The sequence below is a fragment of the Macaca mulatta genome, chromosome 7 (genome assembly GCF_049350105.2).
Source record: "Macaca mulatta isolate MMU2019108-1 chromosome 7, T2T-MMU8v2.0, whole genome shotgun sequence".
In the NCBI taxonomy this organism is placed as follows: Eukaryota; Metazoa; Chordata; class Mammalia; order Primates; family Cercopithecidae; genus Macaca; species Macaca mulatta.
The window spans coordinates 53,636,315-53,657,454 of record NC_133412.1 but is presented as its reverse complement, the minus strand read 5'-3'; the positions used below and the strand labels follow the sequence as shown (position 1 = coordinate 53,657,454).

General features: G+C 47.1%; 1 protein-coding gene across 12 annotated transcripts in view; it reads left to right on the top strand.

Moving 5' to 3' along the window:
* IMP3 (IMP U3 small nucleolar ribonucleoprotein 3) overlaps positions 1 to 17,643 on the top strand; it is a 76,688-nt gene extending 59,045 nt beyond the window's left edge. For 7 of the 12 annotated variants that reach the window (XM_077938048.1, XM_077938050.1, XM_077938047.1 and 4 more), the window contains 6 exons: positions 2,992 to 3,096; positions 3,336 to 3,429; positions 5,362 to 5,459; positions 7,480 to 7,557; positions 12,121 to 12,201; positions 14,937 to 15,536. In XM_077938048.1, the coding sequence (XP_077794174.1) occupies positions 2,992 to 3,096; positions 3,336 to 3,429; positions 5,362 to 5,459; positions 7,480 to 7,557; positions 12,121 to 12,201; positions 14,937 to 15,260 (780 nt within the window). In that variant the 3' untranslated portion in view covers positions 15,261 to 15,536. Of the gene's footprint in view, positions 1 to 2,991; positions 3,097 to 3,335; positions 3,430 to 5,361; positions 5,460 to 7,479; positions 7,558 to 12,120; positions 12,202 to 14,936; positions 15,537 to 16,138 lie in introns of those variants that run through there. The other 5 variants (XR_013395161.1, XR_013395162.1, XR_013395159.1 and 2 more) reach the window with 3 other exon arrangements.
* Positions 17,644 to 21,140: the final 3,497 nt, after the last annotated feature.

The window sequence follows — 21,140 nt, the reverse complement described above, 5'->3', positions numbered from 1 at the left end:
TCTCGCTGTGTCGCCCAGGCTGGATGCAGTGGCGCGATCTCGGCTCACTGCAAGCTCCGCCTCCTGGGTTCACGCCATTCTCCTGCCTCAGCCTCCCAAGCAGCTGGGACTACAGGCACCCGCCACCACGCCTGGCTAATTTGTTTTTGTATTTTCAGTAGAGATGGGGTTTCGCCATGTTAGCCAGGATGGTCTTGATCTCCTGACCTCGTGATCTGCCTGCCTCATTTTTTAATTGAGTATTTATCTTTTTTATTATTGAACTATAAGAGTTTTTAATATATTCTAGATACAAGTTCCTTATCAGATACATGATTTGCACATATTTTCTTTCATTCTGTGGGTTGTCTTTTTGTCTTCTTGGTGATATTGTTGGCAGCACAGAATTTTTAAATTTTGATGTAGTCTAATTTGTCTAGATTATGCTTAAAATCTAAGATTCAGTAACAGAGTGGTGATGCCATTAACAAGGTTATGAGATACAGAAGGGAAGGGTAGGTGTTTCAGGGGTGGAAGTACTTAGGCAACAGAAGGTAGTTAATTCCATTTTGGATATACTGAGTTTTAGGTGCAGAGGAGACAAACAGAGAAAGAGATACCAAACAGACATCTGGCAATATAGGTGGGTGTGGAGGAAAGAAGTCTGGAGATGAAAGAGCATTAGGAGGCATCCTCTTAGAAGTAACAAGTGAAGCTATAGAAATAGATGAGATCCACCCCTAATGGGGACAGCATCTAAGAGAAAAGGGGGACCTAAAACAGCCCCCTGAAGATTACATATTTTAGGGGAGTGTGTGGAGGAATGTTTAGAGGGAAAAACAGAGTAGTGCTATGTCATGGGGCCAAGAGAACGTGTGTCAAGAAGAAAGATGTGGCTGGTAGCATTATATAGGGCAAGGAGTAGAGTGGGAAGGATAAGGAAGAAGTATGGGAGGCCAGGCTTGGTGGCTCATACCTGTAATCCCAGCACTTTGGGAGGCCGAGGTGGGTGGATCACCTGAGGTCAGGAGTTCGAGACCAGCCTGGCCAAAATGGTAAAACCCTGTCTCTACTAAAAATACAAAAATGAGCCGGGCTCATTTTTTTTTGAGACGGAGTCTACAGCGTGTGCCTGTAGTCCCGGCTACTAGGGAGGCTGAGATGGGAGGATCGCTTGAACCCGGGAGGTGGAGGTTGCAGTGAAGTGAGATTGTGCCACAGCACTCCAGCTTAGGGCGACAGAGTGAGACGCCAATTCAAAAAAAAAAAAAAAACAAAAGGAAGAGGTATGGGAAGAGGTCACTGAGGGCCTTCAGTAGGACTGTGGGTAGCAAATCTGGACTGTGACTGTCAGAGTGAGCAGGAAGGCAGCATCAAGAAGTATTAGGTAGTTTTAAACTAGGAGAAAGTGGAGTAGCTCAGCAGAAATGCTGAGGGACAAAAAGTTTTTTTTTGAGACAGAGTCTCGCTCTGTTGCCAGGCTGTAGTGCAGTGGTGCGATCTCGGCTCACTGCAACCTCCATCTCCCAGCTTCAAGTGATTCTCTTGCCTCAACCTCCTGAGTAGCTGGGACTACAGGTGCACGTCACCACGCCCAGCTAATTTTTGTATTTTCAGTAGAGACGGGGTTTCACCCTGTTGGCCAGGATGGTCTTGATCTCTTGGCCTCGTGATCTGCCCTCCTTGGCCTCTCAAAGTTCTGGGATTATAGGCGTGAGCCACTGTGCCCGGCCACAAAAAGTTTTTTTTTTTTAAGACTGGGAGTGAGTGTCTAAAGGGAAGGAGAAATGAAAGATTCAATGGGAGGGATTAATTGATGGGACAAAGTCTTTTTTTTTTCTTTTTGGGATGAAGTCTCGCGCTGTTGCCAGGCTGGAGTGCAGTGGCATGAACTTGGCTCACTGCAACCTCCGCCTCCTGGGTTCAAACTATTCTGCCTCAGCTACCTGAGTAGCTAGGATTACAGGTGCCCGCCAACACGCCCAGCTAATTTTTGTATTTTTGGTAGAGACGGGGTTTCACCATGTTGGCCAGAATGGTCTCGATCTCTTGACCTCATGATTCGCCCACCTTGGCCTCCCAAAGTGCTGGGACTACAGGTGTGAGCCACCGCGCCCGGCCCGTGGGACAAAGTCTTTACAGATGGAAGAGACTGAGTGGAAGAGTTTGTCTTCCCAAATTAATTTCACCACATCACTGTTTTTGTTGGTTTGGTTTGGTGTTGTTTGGTTTTTTAAGGCAGATTTCCTAACATCCTTTAGTACCGTATTTGGGGCATCAGTTTGGGAAATGCTGGTCTAGTCGAAGAGCATCTCAAGGTCAGGGATCTTATTCATCTCTGAGATGTGACCATGGAACATAATAGTAATGATGATAGGAGGAGATGGACAAAGTAAGGAAAGGAAGAGCATTCATCACCCTGACCCGGGAGGTGAGGCAGTAAGCATGGTGTGGGTGCAGGTGGAGATGGAGGAGAGAAGCCGAAATTCACAGTCAGTGGCCCCCATCATCCTGTCAGCTGTGCAGGAGACACAACCAACTCCCTAGAGCACATGGGATGGAGGTGCCACTGTCAGCCTTTTCTGCCCTCATTCTTTTTTTTTTTTGAGACGGAGTTTCGCTCTTGTTGCCCTGGCTGGAGTGCAATGGTGCTATTTTTGCTCACTGCAACCTCTGCCTCCTGGGTTCAAGCAATTCTCCTGCCTCAGCCTTCCTAGTAGCTGGGATTACAGGTGCCTGCCACCACACCCAGCTAAGTTTTTGTATTTTTTAGTAGAGACGGGATTTCACTATGTTGGCCAAGCTGGTCTCGAACTCCTGACCTCAGGTGATCCACCTGCTGCAGCCTCCCAAAGTGTTGGGATTACAGGTGTGAGCCACCATGTCCAACTCTCTGCCCTCATTCTTTCACTCGGGTTTTTAATATACACACAGGATATGAATGCCTTGACATTGTAGACATTCAAGTAGCACACCTTTGCTGATCTTTAACACTATTTTTTGCATTTCCAGTTGATGCTTTCTGAGTGGTTAATTGACGTTCCTTCAGATTTGGGGCGGGAATGGATTGTGGTCGTGTGCCCTGTTGGAAAAAGAGCTCTTATTGTGGCCTCCAGGGTGAGTAACTGTCTGCCCCCATGCCAGTAGGCCTAGTCTGTAGTGGGAGGGATTGTTTGTTGGTCCATTTTCCTCATCCACCACAACAGCTGTGCCTGGAGTGGAGCTTGAAACACTGTCCTGCAGGAAGGATTTGTTGAGAGTCATCTTTGGTCCAGTAACATTCCTGCAGAATGAGGAAGCAAGAGGGCGAGGAGACCTTGAGGTCTAATGAGAATGGTAACTTTCTCTCCACGCAGGGTTCTACCAGTGCCTACACCAAGAGTGGCTACTGTGTCAACAGGTTTTCTTCCCTTCTGCCAGGAGGCAATAGGCGAAACTCAACAGCAAAAGGTACCTACATAGAGTGTCTACTTATTAATCAGTAAAAGACAGTGTAATGTGCTTTAAAGACCCACTTTGATAATTTATCTTTGTTTTTTTTTGTTTTTTGAGACAGAGTCTCACTTTGTCGCCCAAGCTGGAGTGCAGTGGCACAATGTTGGCTCACTGTAACTTCTGCCTCCCAGGTTCAAGTGATTCTCCTGCCTCAGCCTCCTGAGTAGCTGGGATTATAGGCGTTCGCCACTGCACCCGGCTAATTTTTGTACTTTTAGTAGAGACTGGGTTTCACCATTTTGGCCAGGCTGGTCTTGAACTCCTGGCCTCAAAGTGATCTGCCCACCTTGGCCTCCCAAAATCCTGGGATTACAGGTGTGAGCCACTGCACCTGGCCTGAAAGCTTATCTTTGAAACTGCATGTAGACACCATCCTGGTCCCTGGACCAAGCACCTCCCCTTCAAGGTCAAGCCTCCTCAGGTACAGAATAAATGCAGTCCCATGAGGCCTGATGGTCCATAAATTCCTGAATTAAGGTCAGCATGTCTTTGGACTTCTATTACGAGACAACAGATGCAGATTTGGGGGGAAATGTCCCTTGGAGAATACCAAGCTTTATAATGGTACAGTCAACTGATGCTGGCGCTTCCCTGCCAAACTCCCTTTTCTCCTTTCTCATTGTTGTAACCTTAGCTTCTTCCTCCCCACTGGGCCTAGCTAAGTGGACTAAGGTCATGGAGGAGAAATAACTTACCCATGGTTATTCAGGCAGGAATTGACAGATCTAGGCTTGCTTTCTTCTCTACCTGCTCAGGCTCCTTTGGAAGTTCCTCATGTCCTCTGTACTGAGCCCAGACTTCTCTTTTTTATTTTTTTACATGGTCTCACTCTGTGGCCCAGGCTCGGGTTCAGGGGCATGATCACAGCTCACTGCAGCCGTTACCTCTCAGGCTCAAGTGATCCTCCCACCTCAACTTCCTGAGTAACTGGGAGTACAGGAGTGCGCCACCACGCCCGGCTAATTTTTTGTACTTTTGGTAGAGATGGGGTTTTGCCATGTTGCCCAGGCTGGTCTGGAACTCCTGGGCTCAGAGCCATCTGCCTGCCTCTGCCTCCCAAAGTGCTGGGACTACAGGTGTGAGCCACTGCACCCGGCCTAGATCTGACTTCTTTACTGGTGTTTAGTGCCTTTCACATGCAGGCTTTGTCCCCCCATCCCATGTCTTCCCTACTCGTTATACCCACCTTCTGTTCAGCTGACTTGCCTCCCCTCATGTGCCCAGTTCATTCTGCCTCTGGGCCTTTGCTCATGCCACATCAGTACATGGGTCTGAAATGCCCTCTCTTCACCTCTCTGCCGTGTTGTTTAAACCCTCCTGGTCCCAGAAGACTCTTATTTGTATTGCGTCTCTCCCTTGAAGCATTTCCTGCTGCTCCAGACTTCTCTTTCTGGAACTCCTGTTGCTGTTAGTATGAGCTCTGTAATTTAACTCTTAGTTCTTTCTTCCGTGATCATCTTATCCCCTTAACCAAATGGTAATTTCCTTAAAGGCAGGGAATATTTATAGTTAATATTCCCCACATAACACAGTGCCTATGATAGAAACTCAAAAAGCAGTTGTAAACTAAAATGGAAGATGACTTGCTTTTAAACCTCTCTGAGGTGAGTAAATGTGCCAGTTTATCTAAAACTTCAGAATTCTCACTTTGCTTAAGGTTTGCCTTGATCCGTCTTGTGCTGTCTTACCCCAAGTCACCATGAAGCTGTAGCTGGTAGCCAGGCAGGGTTCTCTCCCCAGTGAATCCTTAGTCCTTAGTGCCAGTGACTGCTGCAAGCACTGAGGATTGTTGGACTGGAGCCTCTAGGATGGGGCTCCCTAGGTTGTGGTGGAAGGAACCTGGTTGGAAGAAGAACTCTGTGCTAACTTTCTGCTTTGTGTCCCCAGACTACACCATTCTAGATTGCATTTACAGTGAGGTAAACCAGACCTACTACGTTCTGGATGTGATGTGCTGGCGGGGACACCCTTTTTATGATTGCCAGGTAGGGATGGATCCTCCCCTCATGGCTCTTCCTGTCTTCTCCTCTCCTCCCGGGAAAACAGCTCAGCATGTGGGTTTGGTACGTGACCAACTTCTTGGTGTGTACAGGATGTGGTATATCAAGAACATTATCTAATGCTCCCTGCATCTTTGAGTGTGTTTAAATTAGCTTAGTTTTAAAAGAGAAATAGGAGGAACTAAGAGAAACATGCAGTTCTTGAGAGGAGGAAAGAGAGAAACGGCAGGGGTGTAGGCTGGGACTTGGTAGCAGCTGCACCCACCCCCTTATCTCTCTCCAGAGTATGGGAGGATTTCTGGCAGTGAAGATTGTGGGGCAAGGGGGTGGGGGTGCCACTTTGTGCAGGCAGCCCCAGGAAGAGAAGGTGGAATTGAATGTAAGTCACCATCTACTAGACTCCTGCAACCTCCACTCCTTCACCAACCACATCCTGACCCTGAAAATGGCAGGGCCTCCTTGGTATGACCCAGAACCTCAAATCTCAAAGGTTAGCTCTAGGAGGAGACTTTTTAAGTGAAGAGAGGCCCCAATATTCTCCCCTTTAGTTTCACCATACCCCCAACATTTTACTATTGCTGATTCTTAATAGGTAACAGCAGCAGTCATCAGGTGAGGCTGAGTGAACCCCACAGGCCTCCATCCCTGTTAACAACACTCTCCCCATCATTGTCCCAGTTGTATAATAGTGGGTTTGGGGGTTTTTGTACTTCCTTTTGCTCCCTGTCAATTAGTTTATTATAGTGGTTCTCAATGTGTAGTCTCCAGACCAGGCATATCAGAACGTTGTAGAAATGCACATTCTCAGACCTGCTGAACCAGAAGCCATGGGCCCGAGGCCGATGTGTGAACAGCCCTCCAGTGATCTTCATGCAGCCTGTTGCCATAGTCTGCTTCTTTCTAAGCCATTCCTGCACACTAGGTTTCCGAAACACGCTAGGTGTTGGTAGTCAGAATTCTAAAGTGCATCTCATTCAAACAATAACAATCAAGATGTGCATTGCTAAGCGCTTTGTGCATTAGCTCATTAAATCCCTTACAACACCTCCTTATTGTAAGGTAAGTACTATTATTATCCTTTTTTTTTCTTTGAGGCGGAGTCTCACTCTGTCACCCAGGTTGGAGTGCAGTGGTGCGATCTGGCTTACTGCAACTTCTGCTTCCTGGGTTCAAGCAATTCTCCTGCCTCAGCCTCCTGAGTAGCTGGGATTGCAGGCGCTTGCCACCACACCCAGCTAATTTTTCTATTTTTAGTAGAGACAGCGTTTCACCATGTTGGCCAGGCTGCCTTGAACTCCTGACCTCAAGTGATCCACCTGCCTTGGCCTACCGAAGTGCTGGGCATGAACCACTGCACCTGGCCTGTCCTTGACATATAGATACGGAAGCTGAGATGTTAAGAAGCACGGGTCTTAAGTATCTTGCCCAAATGCAGAACCTAGCCTACAACTCAGAACATAAATTCAATCTAGAACATATTTTGCTTTAATTCTGCTGAAGGATATTTTATTACATGTATTCACAACCTACAAATTTGGTAACTAAAACCAAATATATTTTTATAATTTAAACAAAGGACTCTATGTGCCTTTTTAAATTTCCAAAAGCAAAATAATTTAAAAGAATGAAGAGGCCCGGCAGGTACAGTGGCTCACGCCTGTAATCCCAGCACTTTGGGAGGCTCGAGGTGGGGAGATCACAAGGTCAGGAAATCGAGACCATCCTGGCCAACATGGTGAAACCCCGTCTCTACCAAAAATAAAAAAAATTAGCCTGGTGTGGTGTTGGGCGCCTGTAGTCCCAGCTACTCGGGAGGCAGGAGAATCGATTGAACTCAGGAGGCGGAGGTTGCAGTGAGCCGAGACCGTGCCATTGTACTCCAGCCTGGGCTACAGAGCAAGACTCCATCTCAAAAAAAAAAGAAAAATAGAATAGGGTGTTTTTGTTTATATTAGAGTTTGAAACGGAAAGTATTTAATCTTTCTGTTTCCCTTCTCTGTGGCAGACTGATTTCCGATTCTACTGGATGCATTCAAAGTTACCAGAAGAAGAAGGACTGGGAGAGAAAACCAAGCTCAATCCTGTAAGACCTGGTGTTAGGATCACAGAGTTCCTTATGGGGAGTAGTGTGGATTGGTCTGTTATCTAAATACAATCATTATGTATAAAATGATCTTTTTTGAGGCAGCATGGTATAAAGGGAAGAGTATCAATCATGTAGATCTGAATTCCATTTTTGGCTTTTATTACTAATTTAACATCCTATGTTCTCACTCATAATTGGGAGCTAAGCTATGAGGATGTAAAGCCTTAAGAATGATACAATCAACTTTGGGAACTCTGGAGAAGGGGAAGGGAGGTGAGAGATAATTGGGCACAGTGTATACTGCTTGGGTGGTGAGTGCACCAAATATCAGAAATCACCACTAAAGAGCTTATTCATGTAACCAAACACTACCTCTTCCCCAAAAACCTATTGAAGTAATAATAACTAAAAAAAGACTAAAAATAATTATTACTAGGTTAAGTTAATAATCTCACTTACCCTTAGATTTTTCCATCTGTAAAATAGGATAATAACATCTGATTTACAGGGTTGTTACAAGAACCGAATTATTATATACAAGTCCTCCTAACATAATACTCATGGTAGGCACTCAATAAATAATGATTGATGGCTGGGTGCAGTGGCTTATGCCGGTAATCCTAGCACTTTGGGAGGCTGAGGCAGGCGGATGAGGAGGCCAAGGTAGGTGGATCACTTGAGGTGAGGAGTTTGAGACCAGCCTGGCCAACATGGTGAAACCCCATCGCTACTAAAAATATAAAAAATTAGCCGGGCATGGTGGCGCATGCCTGTTATACCAGTTACTCGGGAGGCTGAGGCAGGAGAATCACGTGAACCTGGGAGGTAGAAGTTGCAGTGAGTTGAGATCGCGTCACTGCACTCCAACCTGGGCGGTCAAGACTCCGTCTCAAAAAAAAAATAAAAATAGGCCAGGTGCAGTGGCTCACGATTGTAATCCCAGCACTTCGGGAGGCTGAGGTGGGCAGATCACTTGCGGTCAGGAGTTCAAGATCTGCCTGGCCAACATGGCAAAACCCTGTCTCTATTAAAAATACAAAAATTAGCTGGGCGTGGTAGCATGCTCCTGTAATCCCAGCTACTCAGGAAGCTGAGGCAGGAGAATCGCTTGAACCTGGGAGGTGGAGGTTGCAGTGAGCTGAGATCATACCATTGCACTCCAGCCTGAGTGACAGAGCGAAACTCCATCTCAAAAAAAAAAAAAATAGAATTCTAGTTCATTGGTTCTCAAACTTGAGCATGCATCAGCAGCACCTGGAGGCCTGGTAAAACATAGATTCCTAGTCCTCACTCCCAGGGTTTCTGATTCAGTAGGTCTAGGGTGGGATCTGAGAATATGCATTTCTAACAAGTTCTCTGGTGGTACTACTACAGCTGGTTTGGCACCCATACTTCAAGAACCACTGCTCTTGTGTCTGAGCAGAGACTGCCTTCCTCTATTCAGCGCCTTCATTTTATAGATGAGAACATAGGCTCAGAGAGGGGACTGCCTTCCTCAAAGTCTTACAGTCCAGTGTGATAGCCCAGGCATCTTGCTATCTACTCAGTGATTTAAATATGTGACAACTACTTTCAGGGCATTTTATTAGCCCTGCAGATTGGTATTTGCTTGGATTGCTTACAAAAAATGTTAAAGACAAGGGCTGGATGTGGTGGCTCACGCCTGTAATCCCAGCACTTTGGGAGGCCGAGGCAGGTGGGTCATTTGAGGTCAGGAATTCGAGACCAGTCTGACCAACATGACAAAACCCTGTCTCTACTAAATACAAAAACAGTTAGCCAGGTGTAGTGGTGCATGCCTATAATCCCAGCTACTTGGGAGGCTGAGGCAGGAGAACCACTTGAACCCAGGAGGCGGAGGTTGCAGTGAGCCAAGATTGTGCCACTGTACTCCAGCCTGGGCAACAGAGCGAGACTCCATCTCAGGAAAAAAAAAAAAAATGTTAAAGGGAATTAGACAACCAGTTATAGGAGAATAAATATGATCAGTACTTTCAGTGATGTTATTATCATCTAGGTCCTGGAGGAACATGCATTGAGGAAGGGGAAGGCTGCTTTCTCTAAGGCACTGGTTTAAGTGCTCTATGTATATTATCTCATTGAATCCACACAGCGACGCTATGAAGTAGATATGTGCTGTTATTGTCCCATTTTACAAGATGGAAGTATATGGAGGTTACATGATTGGCAGACTGGGATTCAAACCCAAGGAATCTGACTTTAGAGTTTGTCGTTCTAATCACTTTGTTATGCTGCTTCAGTCTAAAAACCCTTGCAGGTGTGAAAAGGATTTCACTGGCCCTTTATTAGTGGTAGCTGTCATGGGGCCAAGAGAATTAACACACAACCTCTCAACCTAGTATAATACAGTGGTTCTCAGTCCTGACTGTATGTTAAAATCAACTGGAGAGCTTTTTTTTTTTTGAGACGGAGTCTCGCGCCGTTGCCCAGGCTGGAGCGCAGTGGCGCAATCTCAGCTCACTGCAAGCTCTGCCTCCCGGGTTCACACCATTCTCCTGCCTCAGCCTCCTGAGTAACTGGGACTACAGGCACCCGCCAACACGCCCAGCTAATTTTTTGTATTTTCAGTAGGGATGGGGTTTCACTGTGTTAGCCAGGATGGTCTCATTCTGACCTCGTGATCCGCCTGCCTCGGCCTCCCAAAGTGCTGGGATTATAGGCGTGATCCACCACGCCTGGCCCACTGGAGAGCTTTTAAAAAAATACCTGGGCCAGGCACAGTGGCTCACATCTGTAATTCCAGCACTTTGGGTGGCCAAGGCAGGTGGAGTGCCTGAGCTCGGTAGTTCCAGACCAGCCTGGGCAACATGGTAAAACCCCGTCTCTACAAAAGAAATACAAACAAAAAAAATTAGCCAGGCATGGTGACATGTGCCTATAATCCCAGCACTTTGGGAGGCTGAGGTAGGTGGATTGCTTGAGCCCAGGAGTTTGAGACCAGCCTGGGCAACACAGCAGAACCCCATCTCTACAAAAAAATACAAAAACAGATTAGGCATGGTGGCATGCACCTATAGAGTCCCAGCTATTTGAGAGGTTGAGGTGGGAGGATCACTTGAGCCCAAGAGGTTGAAGCTGTAGTGAGCTGTGATTGTGCCACTGCACTCCAGCCTGGGTAAAAGAGTGCAACCCTGTCTCAAAAAAAACAAAAAAACAAAAACCTGGATCCCACCCCAGACCAGTTCAGTCAGAATCGCAGGGTAGGGCCTGGGCATCAGTAATTTTTTTTTTTTTTTTTTGAGACAGAGTCTTGCTCTGTTGCTCAGGTTGGAGTGCAGTGGTGCAGTCTCAGCTCACTGCAACCTCCACCTCCCAGGTTCAAGTGATTCTTTTGCCTCAGCCTCCCAAGTAGCTGGGACTACTTGTATGCGCCACCATGCCTGGCTAATTTTTATATTTTTGGTAGAGATGGGGTTTCACCATATTGGTCAGGCTGGTCTCGAACTCCTGACCTCGTGGTCTGCCCTCCTTGGCTTCCCAAAGTGCTGGGATTAGAGGTGTGAGCCACCACACCTGGCCAGCATCAGTAATTTTTTTTTTTTTTTTTTTTTTTTTTAAGACACGGAGTCTCTGTCGCTCAGGTTGGAGTACAGTGGCGCCATCTCGGCTCACTGCAAGCTCCGCCTCCCAGGTTCACGTCATTTTCCTGCCTCAGCCTCCCGAGTATCAGTAATTTTTAAAAACTCCCCAGATGATTCTTGTGGATTAAAGAAGGTTGGGGCTGGGTACAGTGGCTCATGCCTATAATCGCAACATACTAGGAAACTGAGGTGGGAGAATCCTTGAGCCCAGGAATTTGAGGATGCGGTGAGCTGTGATTGTGCCAATGCTCTCCAGCGTGGGTGACAGAGTGAGATCTCATCTCTAAAACAAAAGGGGAAGATTGGGAACCACGACCTAGTAGTTAAGAGAGTAAGTACAGGGGAATTGGTAGAGAAGGATGAGACTGAAAACTCTTCTTCTTTGTTTTTTTGTTTTGGCTTGGTTTAATTTGGTTTGGTTTGGTTTTTGAGACAGGGTCTGGCTCTGTCACTCAGGCTGGAGTGCAGTGGCGCGATCTCAGCTTACTGCAGCCTTGACCTCAGGCTCAAGCGATCCTCTTACCTCAGCAGCCTCCCAAGTAGCTGGGACTACAGATTTTTCTTCTTTGACAGAGATTTTCTTTTCTTTTTGCTTTTTTTGAGATGGAGTCTTGCTCTGTCACCCAGTCCGGAGTGCAGTGGCACGATCACAGCTCACCACAACCTCCCCCTCCCGGGTTCAAGCTATTTTCCTGCCTCAGCCTCCCAAGTAGCTGGGACTACAGGCACATGCCACTATGCCTGGCTAATTTTTGTATTTTTAGTAGAGATGGGGTTTCACCATGTTGGCCAGGCTGGTCTTGAGCTCTTGACCTCAGGTGATCCGCCTGCGTCTGCCTCCCAAAGTGCTGGGATTACAGGTGTGAGCCACTATGCCCGGCCTGACAGAGATTTTCAGTTGCTTGGGCCAATATCATTTATAACATGTACTAATTCCTTGTTCTAATTTCTATTTCAGTTTAAATTTGTGGGGCTAAAGAATTTCCCTTGCACTCCCGAAAGCCTGTGTGATGTGCTGTCTATGGATTTCCCTTTTGAGGTAACGAAACCATTGTCTTTATTGCCTTGACATGATAATAGGCTGCAGAGAGACTTGGTTACACAAAGTCTTAAAATATTCCTTGATTGTGCTGTGTCAAAGCATCAGAAAGGGACTGAAAGCTGATTCTGGAGAAAGGATGTACTTGCTGCCCTTCAGAGCCTGAGCTCCACCCCTGCTGGATAAGTCAGAATGCTGGCCCTGGAAGGGCCAGTGGACAGCTCGTCCAACTCCCTCATCTTACAGATGGAGACACTGAGGCCCAGATAGGAGCAAGACTCCCATGCCTAGATCCTTCTTGTGTGCCTCTTCCTACTGCAAGCTGAGACCCAGGTCCCTGGTTTGACTGTCGTGGCTGCTTATAAAGTGAAAGGGCTTCTGTGACTGAATGACCCCAACAAATGTCCAAACCCCCTAATCCTTTCATCACCAAAGAAGATGGCCCCTGGGGACGGGAGCACTTGCTGAGCAGGCGCATGAGTCAGGTGACTACCTCATTCCAGTTTGCTGACGACTCGCCCTGTTTTAGCACTGAAAGTCTCACAGCAGCCGGGCACGGTGGCTCACGCCTATAATCCCAGCACTTGGGAAGGCTGAGGCTGGTGGATCACTTGAGGTCAGGAGTTCACGACCAGCCTGGCCAACATGGCAAAACCCCATTTCTGCTAAAAATACAAAAATTAACTGGGCATTTTGGCACATGCCTGTAGTCCCAGCTACTCGGGAGGCTGAGGCAGGAGAATCGCTTGAACCTGGGAGGCAGAGGTTGCAGTGAGCCAAGATTGAGCCACTGCACTCCAGCCTGGGCAACAGCGCAAGACTCTGTCTCAAAAATAAAAAGTCTCACAGCCCCAGAGGCTCCCAAGTCCTCGACAGTCTTGTCGGCCTCAGAACCTGCAGTTACCTTCTCTAGGCTCAACAAGCACATTTTCCTTTGCCCATCATTCCCTTAAAAATTCTGCCTTAGGCCGGGCGTGGTGGCTCAAGCCTGTAATCCCAGCACTTTGGGAGGCCGAGACGGGCGGATCACGAGGTCAGGAGATCGAGACCATCCTGGCTAACACAGTGAAACCCCGTCTCTACTAAAAATACAAAAACTTAGCCGGGCGAGGTGGCGGGCGCCTGTAGTCCCAGCTGCTCCGGAGGCTGAGGCAGGAGAATGGCGTAAACCCGGGAGGCGGAGCTTGCAGTGAGCTGAGATCCGGCCACTGCACTCCAGCCTGGGTGACAGAGCGAGACTCCGTCTCAAAAAAAAAAAAAAAAAAAAAAAATTCTGCCTTAGCCAGGCACAGTGGCTCACACCTGTAATCCCAGCACTTTGGGAGGCTGAAGCAGGTGGATCACCTGAGGTCAGGAGTTCAAGACCAGCCTCGCCAACATGGTGAAACCCCATCTCTACTAACAATACAAAAATTACCCAGGCGTGGTGGCACATGCCTGTAGTCCCAGCTACTTGGGAGTTTGAGGGAGGAGAATCTCTTGAACCTGGGAGGTGGAGGTTGTACTGAGCTGAGATTGCACCACTGCACTCCACTCCAGCCTGGGCAACAAGAGTGAAACTCCGTCTCAAAAAAGATTAAAAAAACAAACAAAAAAAACTGCCTAGTCACTGCAAGCATTTGCTTGAACTGGATTTAATTTTGTGTAAGGATCACAGCTTCCCAAATGAGGAAATGGCAAAGGCTGAGTTGCCAGCATTTCTTTCAGTCAATTAAGAAGGTGGTAAGAATACCATCTTTATTTATAACCCTTATGCCCCAGTGACAATAAATGCTTTTTAGAGATGAGTCACTAAATCATAGAAAATAAAATGTGGAGGAGGTCTTCCCGTTGAGAAAAACTGTTTCCCAGAATATGGCTCACAAACAGTTTAGGGGGAGGTTTAGGCAGCCAGTGGTAGCCAGGGAAGCAGGGCATCTGGACAGGCTGTTTCCCCTGTACACAGCAGTCTGCTGCCTCAGAGGGGCCTGTCCAGTTCCTCTGCTTTTCATTCCATGCACAGAGCTCATCCACCGTAAAACAGACCCCTAAGTGGTGGAAAGTCCGTGGAATCTAGGGACAGAAAACCAGAGTTCAAGTTGAATTCCTGCTTCCTACTCACTGTGTGTTTTAAGGAGGTCCTCAGAACTCCCTGAGTATGAGCAGCCCCTTCTCTCAGACACCGTCATGGGTAAGATAGGGAAATAGTGGGCAGGAAAGCACTCTGTAAACAGAAAAGTGCTATTTATGTTTTTCTTTTCTTTTCTTTTTCTTTTTTTGAGACAGCATCTCACTCTGTCACCAGGCTGGAGTGCAGTGGTGCGGTCTCAGCTCACTGCATTCTCTGCCTACTGGGTTCAGGTGCCTCAGCCACCTGAGTAGCTGGGATTACAGGCATGTGCCACCATGCCTGGCTATTTTTTTGTATTTTTAGTAGAAATGAGGTCTTACCATGTTGCCTAGGCTGGTCTCAAACTCCTGAGCTCAAGCAATCTGCCTGCCTCAGCCTCCAGAGTGCTGGGATTACAAGCATGAGCCACCACGCCCAGCCAATGTTTTTATTTTCTCAAATTTAGTTTTCTAGGCCATTTCTTTATTTAGAGAAACTGCATATGTGAGAAGCTGGGACTCTTTCCTCTTTCAGTGACCCAGAAAAAGGAGTTGGACCACAAGAGCTGCCCTTGTGTGTATAGGCTCTCCTAGAAACATGTGGCCCCAGAAGTCATTTTGATCCTGAATTTCCCCCCATCTTATAGGTAGATGGACTTCTCTTCTACCACAAGCAGACCCACTACAGCCCCGGAAGCACTCCCTTGGTGGGCTGGCTGCGTCCCTACATGGTATCAGATGTCCTTGGTGTAGCTGTGCCAGCTGGGCCGCTGACCACCAAGCCAGACTATGCTGGGCACCAGCTCCAGCAGATTATGGAGCACAAAAAGAGCCAGAAGGAAGGCATGAAGGAGAAACTCACACACACGGCCTCTGAAAATGGGCACTATGAGTTGGAGCACCTTTCTACTCCCAAGTTGAAGAGTTCTCCCCATAGCCCAGACCACCCTGGAAGCCTCATGGAGAATTAAAGAGGGACGCCTCCTTAACGAGCCACAGGATGGTACCCGGCCCCAAAAGGAATCCTGGGCAGGAGGACAGTGACAACAGGTGACTTTATTCTTTAGAGTGAACTTTCCAAAGCCAGTCTGGCTGGAAACAGCTTATCTATAATCTGAAATGCTGGCTCAAACAGTTATGGGGAAGTTCCCAGATTGGGTAGCATTCAGATTGATTTGAGCAGCTCCTACTGTGATAAGTGTATCCCAGATCCACAATGTAAATATATATATGTGATTTGTAAGAAAGAACTGGTTTGTGGTTCTTAAGCTTTAGATAGCCATGAATCTCCCCTTCCCACCCTAGTCCTCTGGGGTACTTCAACCATGGCCGTTCAAGTCTTGGCCCATTTCACTCTTTTTAGACTCAAAGATTCTGCTGAGTTTCCAGTTGCTGCTGCTGAAAGGTTTTACCAGGAACTGCAATTCTGGGTATTTGAATATGTTCCCTCTTCTGAGAAGACAAGTGTGATTTTCTTTGGTTTAGACATTGCCAGAGATAAAATGCAAATGGAGTTCATTCACTCCTTCTGCAAACATTTGTGCCTACCAGGAGATAAGCCTTGTCCTAGGCCCCTGCCTAGTGGAGGGGTTATGGAGGTGGACAGGACTTAGTCCCTGCCCTTGAGGAGCTCACACTCCCATGAGAAAAGAAGCCTACCAGGACAGTTTGGGAGAAGATGCTGGAGAGATATAGGGGGCTTTAGATTTTGTGTCATGGATGAAGGGAGCTAAGAAAAAACTTTGAGTAGACAAGGTCCCTTGAGATTTGTAAACTAGAGCTCTTTGGCAGCTGTGAGAATGGAAGATTGTGTTGGAAACTAACTAATTAGTTTCTGCCTTGTGTTCAGGAAATGGATCCCACTTCCTGTGTCTTCAGTCGGCTCCCACATTGCTTCCCATCTTTCTAGGACTCTGTCGTGGATGCAAGTACTTCACCATTCCCTCCAGCAGCACTAGTGTCCTGTGGACAAATTTTCACAGGGGTCCAGGTCAGCTCTTGTCTGACATGCAGTGGTCCCTTTGGATTGATTAGTTCTGGGAACAGATTCGGGCAGAGGTAGTAGTAATTTGGAGCCTGATTACACAACTTCAGTACATCCAGTGGAACTAGTCTCAGTGTCGGCTCTTAGAGAGCTGCTCAAGCTGACCTTGTAAAATTGGAGAAGGAAGATTCCCGCCTCCCACCCTCATCCATTGATGATCCTGCTGGCTGCAGATTCAAGCATTTGCCTGCATCAATAAGCTCTTTCCTGAATTTAGGTCAATTTTGCAATAGGAACATTGTGTTCCTCTTGCCAAGGAACATGTTGTAGGTGCCTAGACATTTAGTCTCTGTTTGATAATTTTCTGAGCACTCTAGTCTGTGCTGTCAGCAGCCAACTGTATCAGTTCAGGAGCTGTTCATGCTAGTGTCAATAGTGACTTGGCCACGCTGTGTTCAGAAATAATCAGGTCTGGAAGGACTACTTCCCCAAAGGGCGCACTCTGGAGACAGCGGCATGAATCAAAGGATATATCAGCCAAAATTATCAACAAGCACAACTGGATTTTTTTTTTTTTCTTTTTTGAGACGGAGTCTTGCTCTGTTGCCCAGGCTGGAGTGCAGTGGCACAATCTCTGCTCACTGCAACCTCCTCCTCCCTGATTCAAACGATTCTCCTGCCTCACCCTCCTGAGTAGCTGGGACTACTTGTATGCGCCACCATGCCTGGCTAATTTTTTGTATTTTTAGTAGAGGTGGGGTTTCACCATGTTGACCAGGCTGGTCTCAAATTCCTGACCTCATTATTCACCCGCCTCAGCCTCCCAAAGCGCTGAGATTACAGGCATGAGCTACTGCACCCAACCCACATCTTGATATTTTTGAATGGTAGCTTGAAGGACCTATCTCAGAGTGCCCCTTACATTTTTAACTGAGGAGCCAGTATTATCTATTGATCATTGAATAGCAGTGTGTCCCCTGGTCATATTTCTCTCATTCTCTGTGTGTCTTTTTTGTTGTTAATGTAGAGCTGGAGTCTCACTATGTTGCCCAGGCTGGTCTTGAACTCCTGGGCTGAGTGATCCTCCTCCTTTGCCCTTCCAAAGCACTGGCATTTCAGGTATGAGCCACCACACCTGGCCACCTGTTTTTTTTTGTTGTTGTTGTTGTTGTTTGTTTTTGAGATAGGATCTTGCTGTAACACCCTGGCTGGAGTACAGTGGTGTGAACACAGCTCACTGCAGCCTTGACATTCTGGGTTCAAATGATCCTCCTACCTCAGCTTCCCGAGTAGCTGGGACTACAGGTACACACCACCATGCCAGGCTGATTTCTTTTTTTTTCTTTTTGTAGTTTCTGTAGAGATGGGCTTTTGCCATGTTGCCTAGGCTCCACCTGGTCATATTTCTTTTTCTTTTTTTTTTTTTTTGAGATGGAGTCTCACTCTGTCGCCCAGGCTGGAGTGCAGTGGCATGATCTCAGCTCACAGGAACCTCTGCCTCCCGGGTTCAAGCAATTCTCCTGCCTCAGCCTCCTGAGTAGCTGGGATTATAGGCATGTGCCACCACACCTGGCTAATTTTTGTATTTTGAGTAGAGACAGGGTTTCTTCATGTTGGTCAGGCTGGTCTTGAACTCCTGACCTCGTGATCTGCCCACTTTGGCCTCCCAAAGTGCTGGGATTACAGGCATGAGCCACCGTGCCTGGCCTCCACCTGGTCATATTTCTTTAGGGATTATCAAACCACCTTTTGCCACCTGTTTTAAAGATGGTTGTGTTGGCTAGGCATGGTGGCTCATGCCTGTAATCCCAGCACTTTGAGAGGCTAAGGTGGGCAGATCACTTGAACTCAGGAGTTTGAGACCAGCTTGGGCAACATGGCAAAACCTTGTCTCTAAAAAAAATACGAAAATTCGCCAGGCATGGTGGCTAACGCCTGTAATCCCAGCTACTTGAGAGGCTGAAGCAGGAGGATCACTGGGAGGTCAAGGCTGCAGTGAGCTATTATTGCACCACTGTACTCCAACGTGAGCAACAGAGTGAGCCCCTGTCTCAAAAAAAGGAAAAAAAAAAGATGGTTGTGTTATAGGTTGCTATGACTGCATATTAGTTTTCTAGCCAACCCTCTAAACAGCACCCAGTTTCTTTTTTGTTGTTGTTGTTTGTTTGTTTCTTTTTCTTTTTCTTTTTTGAGACAGAGCTTCACTCTTGTTTTCCAGGCATGGAGTGCAATGGTGCAGTCTTGGCTCACCACAACCTCTGCCTCCTGGGTTCAAGTGCCTCAGCCTCCTGAGTAGCTGGGATTATAGGCATGTGCCACCACACCCGGCTAATTTTGTATTTTTAGTAGAGACGGGGTTTCTCCATGTTGGTCAGGCTGGTCTCGAACTCCTGGCCTCAGGTGATCCACCTGCCTTGGCCTCCCAAAGTGTTGGGACTACAGGCGTGAGCCACTGCGCCCAGCCCCCAGTTTCTTTTTATTGTGGAGTCATCTTCCCATGCAATATATTTGAGTGATGCTATAGTCTGGGAAAACTGCCTTCCCTTAGTCAAGTGTCAGGTTCATAACTCAAGACGGGCCAATCACATTCTCCTCCCACTTCAGCTCCCAAGTAGCTGGGACTACAGCCAGCATGCCTGACTATTTTTGTATTTTTTGTAGAGACGGGGTTTTGCCATGTTGCCCGGACTGGTCTTGAACTCCTGGGCTCAAGTGATCCACCCATCTTGGCTTTCCAGAGTGCTGGGATTACAGTCGTGAGCCATGACACCCGGTCTCTAACTGATACTATTGCCATGGCCTACCTTGCTTGCCTTGGCAGGAGGGCCAGCTTGGCATGAGTTAGCAAAGAACCACTATTTGAGATCGCTATTTTATCTCAAGTACTGCTGGAACCCATGCACCTAGAAAAGACCAGAGTTTTCAACCAGTAGATCCAGAATAAGTAGCCTTATTGAATCAAAGGATATATCAGCCAAAATTATCAACAAGCACAACTTGATATTTTTGAATGGTAGCTTGAAGGACCTATCTCAGAGTGCCCCTTACATTTTTAACTGAGGAGCCAGTATTATCTATTGATCATTGAATAGCAGTGTGTCCCCTGGTCGTATTTCTCTCACTCTCTCTCTGTCTTTTTTTGTTGTTACAAAAACTGCCAGCTCTTACAGTCATTATAATATTTTACCACACCTATGTATTTACAATCTTTTTTTTTTTTTTGAGATGGAGTCTCGCTCTATCGCCCAGGCTGGAGTGCAGTGGCCGGATCTCAGCTCACTGCAAGCTCTGCCTCCCGGGTTTACATCATTCTCCTGCCTCAGCCTCCCGAGTAGCTGGGACTACAGGCGCCCACCACCTTGCCTGGCTAGATTTTTGTATGTTTTTTTTTTTTTTTTTTTTTTTGAGACGGAGTCTCGCTGTGTCGCCCAGGCTGGAGTGCAGTGGCCGGATCTCAGCTCACTGCAAGCTCTGCCTCCCGGGTTTTTACGCCATTCTCCTGCCTCAGCCTCCCGAGTAGCCGGGACTACAGGCGCCCGCCACCTCGCCCGGCTAGTTTTTTGTATTTTTTAGTAGAGACGGGGTTTCACCGTGTTAGCCAGGATGGTCTCGAACTCCTGACCTCGTGATCCGCCCGTCTCGGCCTCCCAAAGTGCTGGGATTACAGGCTTGAGCCACCGCGCCCGGCTTGTATGTTTTTTAAGTAGAGATGGGTTTCACCGTGTTAGCCAGGATGGTCTCGATCTCCTGACCTCGTGATCCGCCCGTCTCAGCCTCCCAAAGTGCTGGGATTACAGGCTTGAGCCACCGCGCCTGGCCTTTTTTTTTTTTTTTTTTTTTTTTTTCTTTTGAGACTGAGTCTCACTCACTCTGTCATCCAGGTTGGAGTGCAATGGCGTGATCTCAGCTCACTGCAACCTCTGTCTCCTGGGTTCAAATGATTCTCCCGCCTTAGTCTCCTGAGTAGCTGAGACTACAGGCGCGTGCCACCACATTCAGCTAATTTTTTGTATTTTTAGTAGAGATGGGGTTTCACCGTGTTAACCAAGATGCTGTTGATCTCCTGACCTCGTGGTCCTCCCACCTCAGTCTCCCAAAGTGCTGGGATTACAGGTGTGAGCCACCACGCCTGGCCTACAGTCTTAATGTTAACTCAGAAAAAGTCATGCTGAGTTCCAGTGGCTGCATTGGAAGAGTTTGTGTCACCCTAATCCACTTGTGTTTGGCAGTAATTTATCTACATTTGCTGTTTCTCCACTTGGTCATTTCTCATTCACATCTAAACCTACTGAAATTTGGCTTCTCTTCCTGTCACTTCAAGTCCTCTCATCAAAGGACTAGTGGTCTCCTCTTTTCCAAATCTAAAGGACATTTCCCCAACTTTTTCTTATCTGACTTCAGCTGCCATCTATATGCTGATACCTCCAGACCTGTATCTCTCTACTTGCCATTCATCTCCAGTCACCTTAATACTCAGCATGTCCCAAACTGAACTCTATACCTTTCCTCCTCAATCCCCCTCAACCGTGCTTTTCCTGGGATCCTTGTCCCTGTTAGTGGCACTTAGTCACCCATATTAGGAATCTAGGAATCATCAGAATGATTTCAGTGAGGTCTGTGAGTCCTTCTGATGAATTATATAACCAGAAGGTAGTCTTAGGGGCCCCCAAACTTGCAGCTGCTATCAGAAGTAAGGGTAGTCTGTGGATTATTCCCTGAGTTTGGGAAATATATATGTAAATACATAAGTGTGATAAAATATAATCACTGTGAGAGCTGGCTATATGGATGGGGAGGGCACAAAGAAATGGAATGATGATTCCATTTCTTATATTTCACAGCTAGTGAGTCACCATGTCCTTTAATT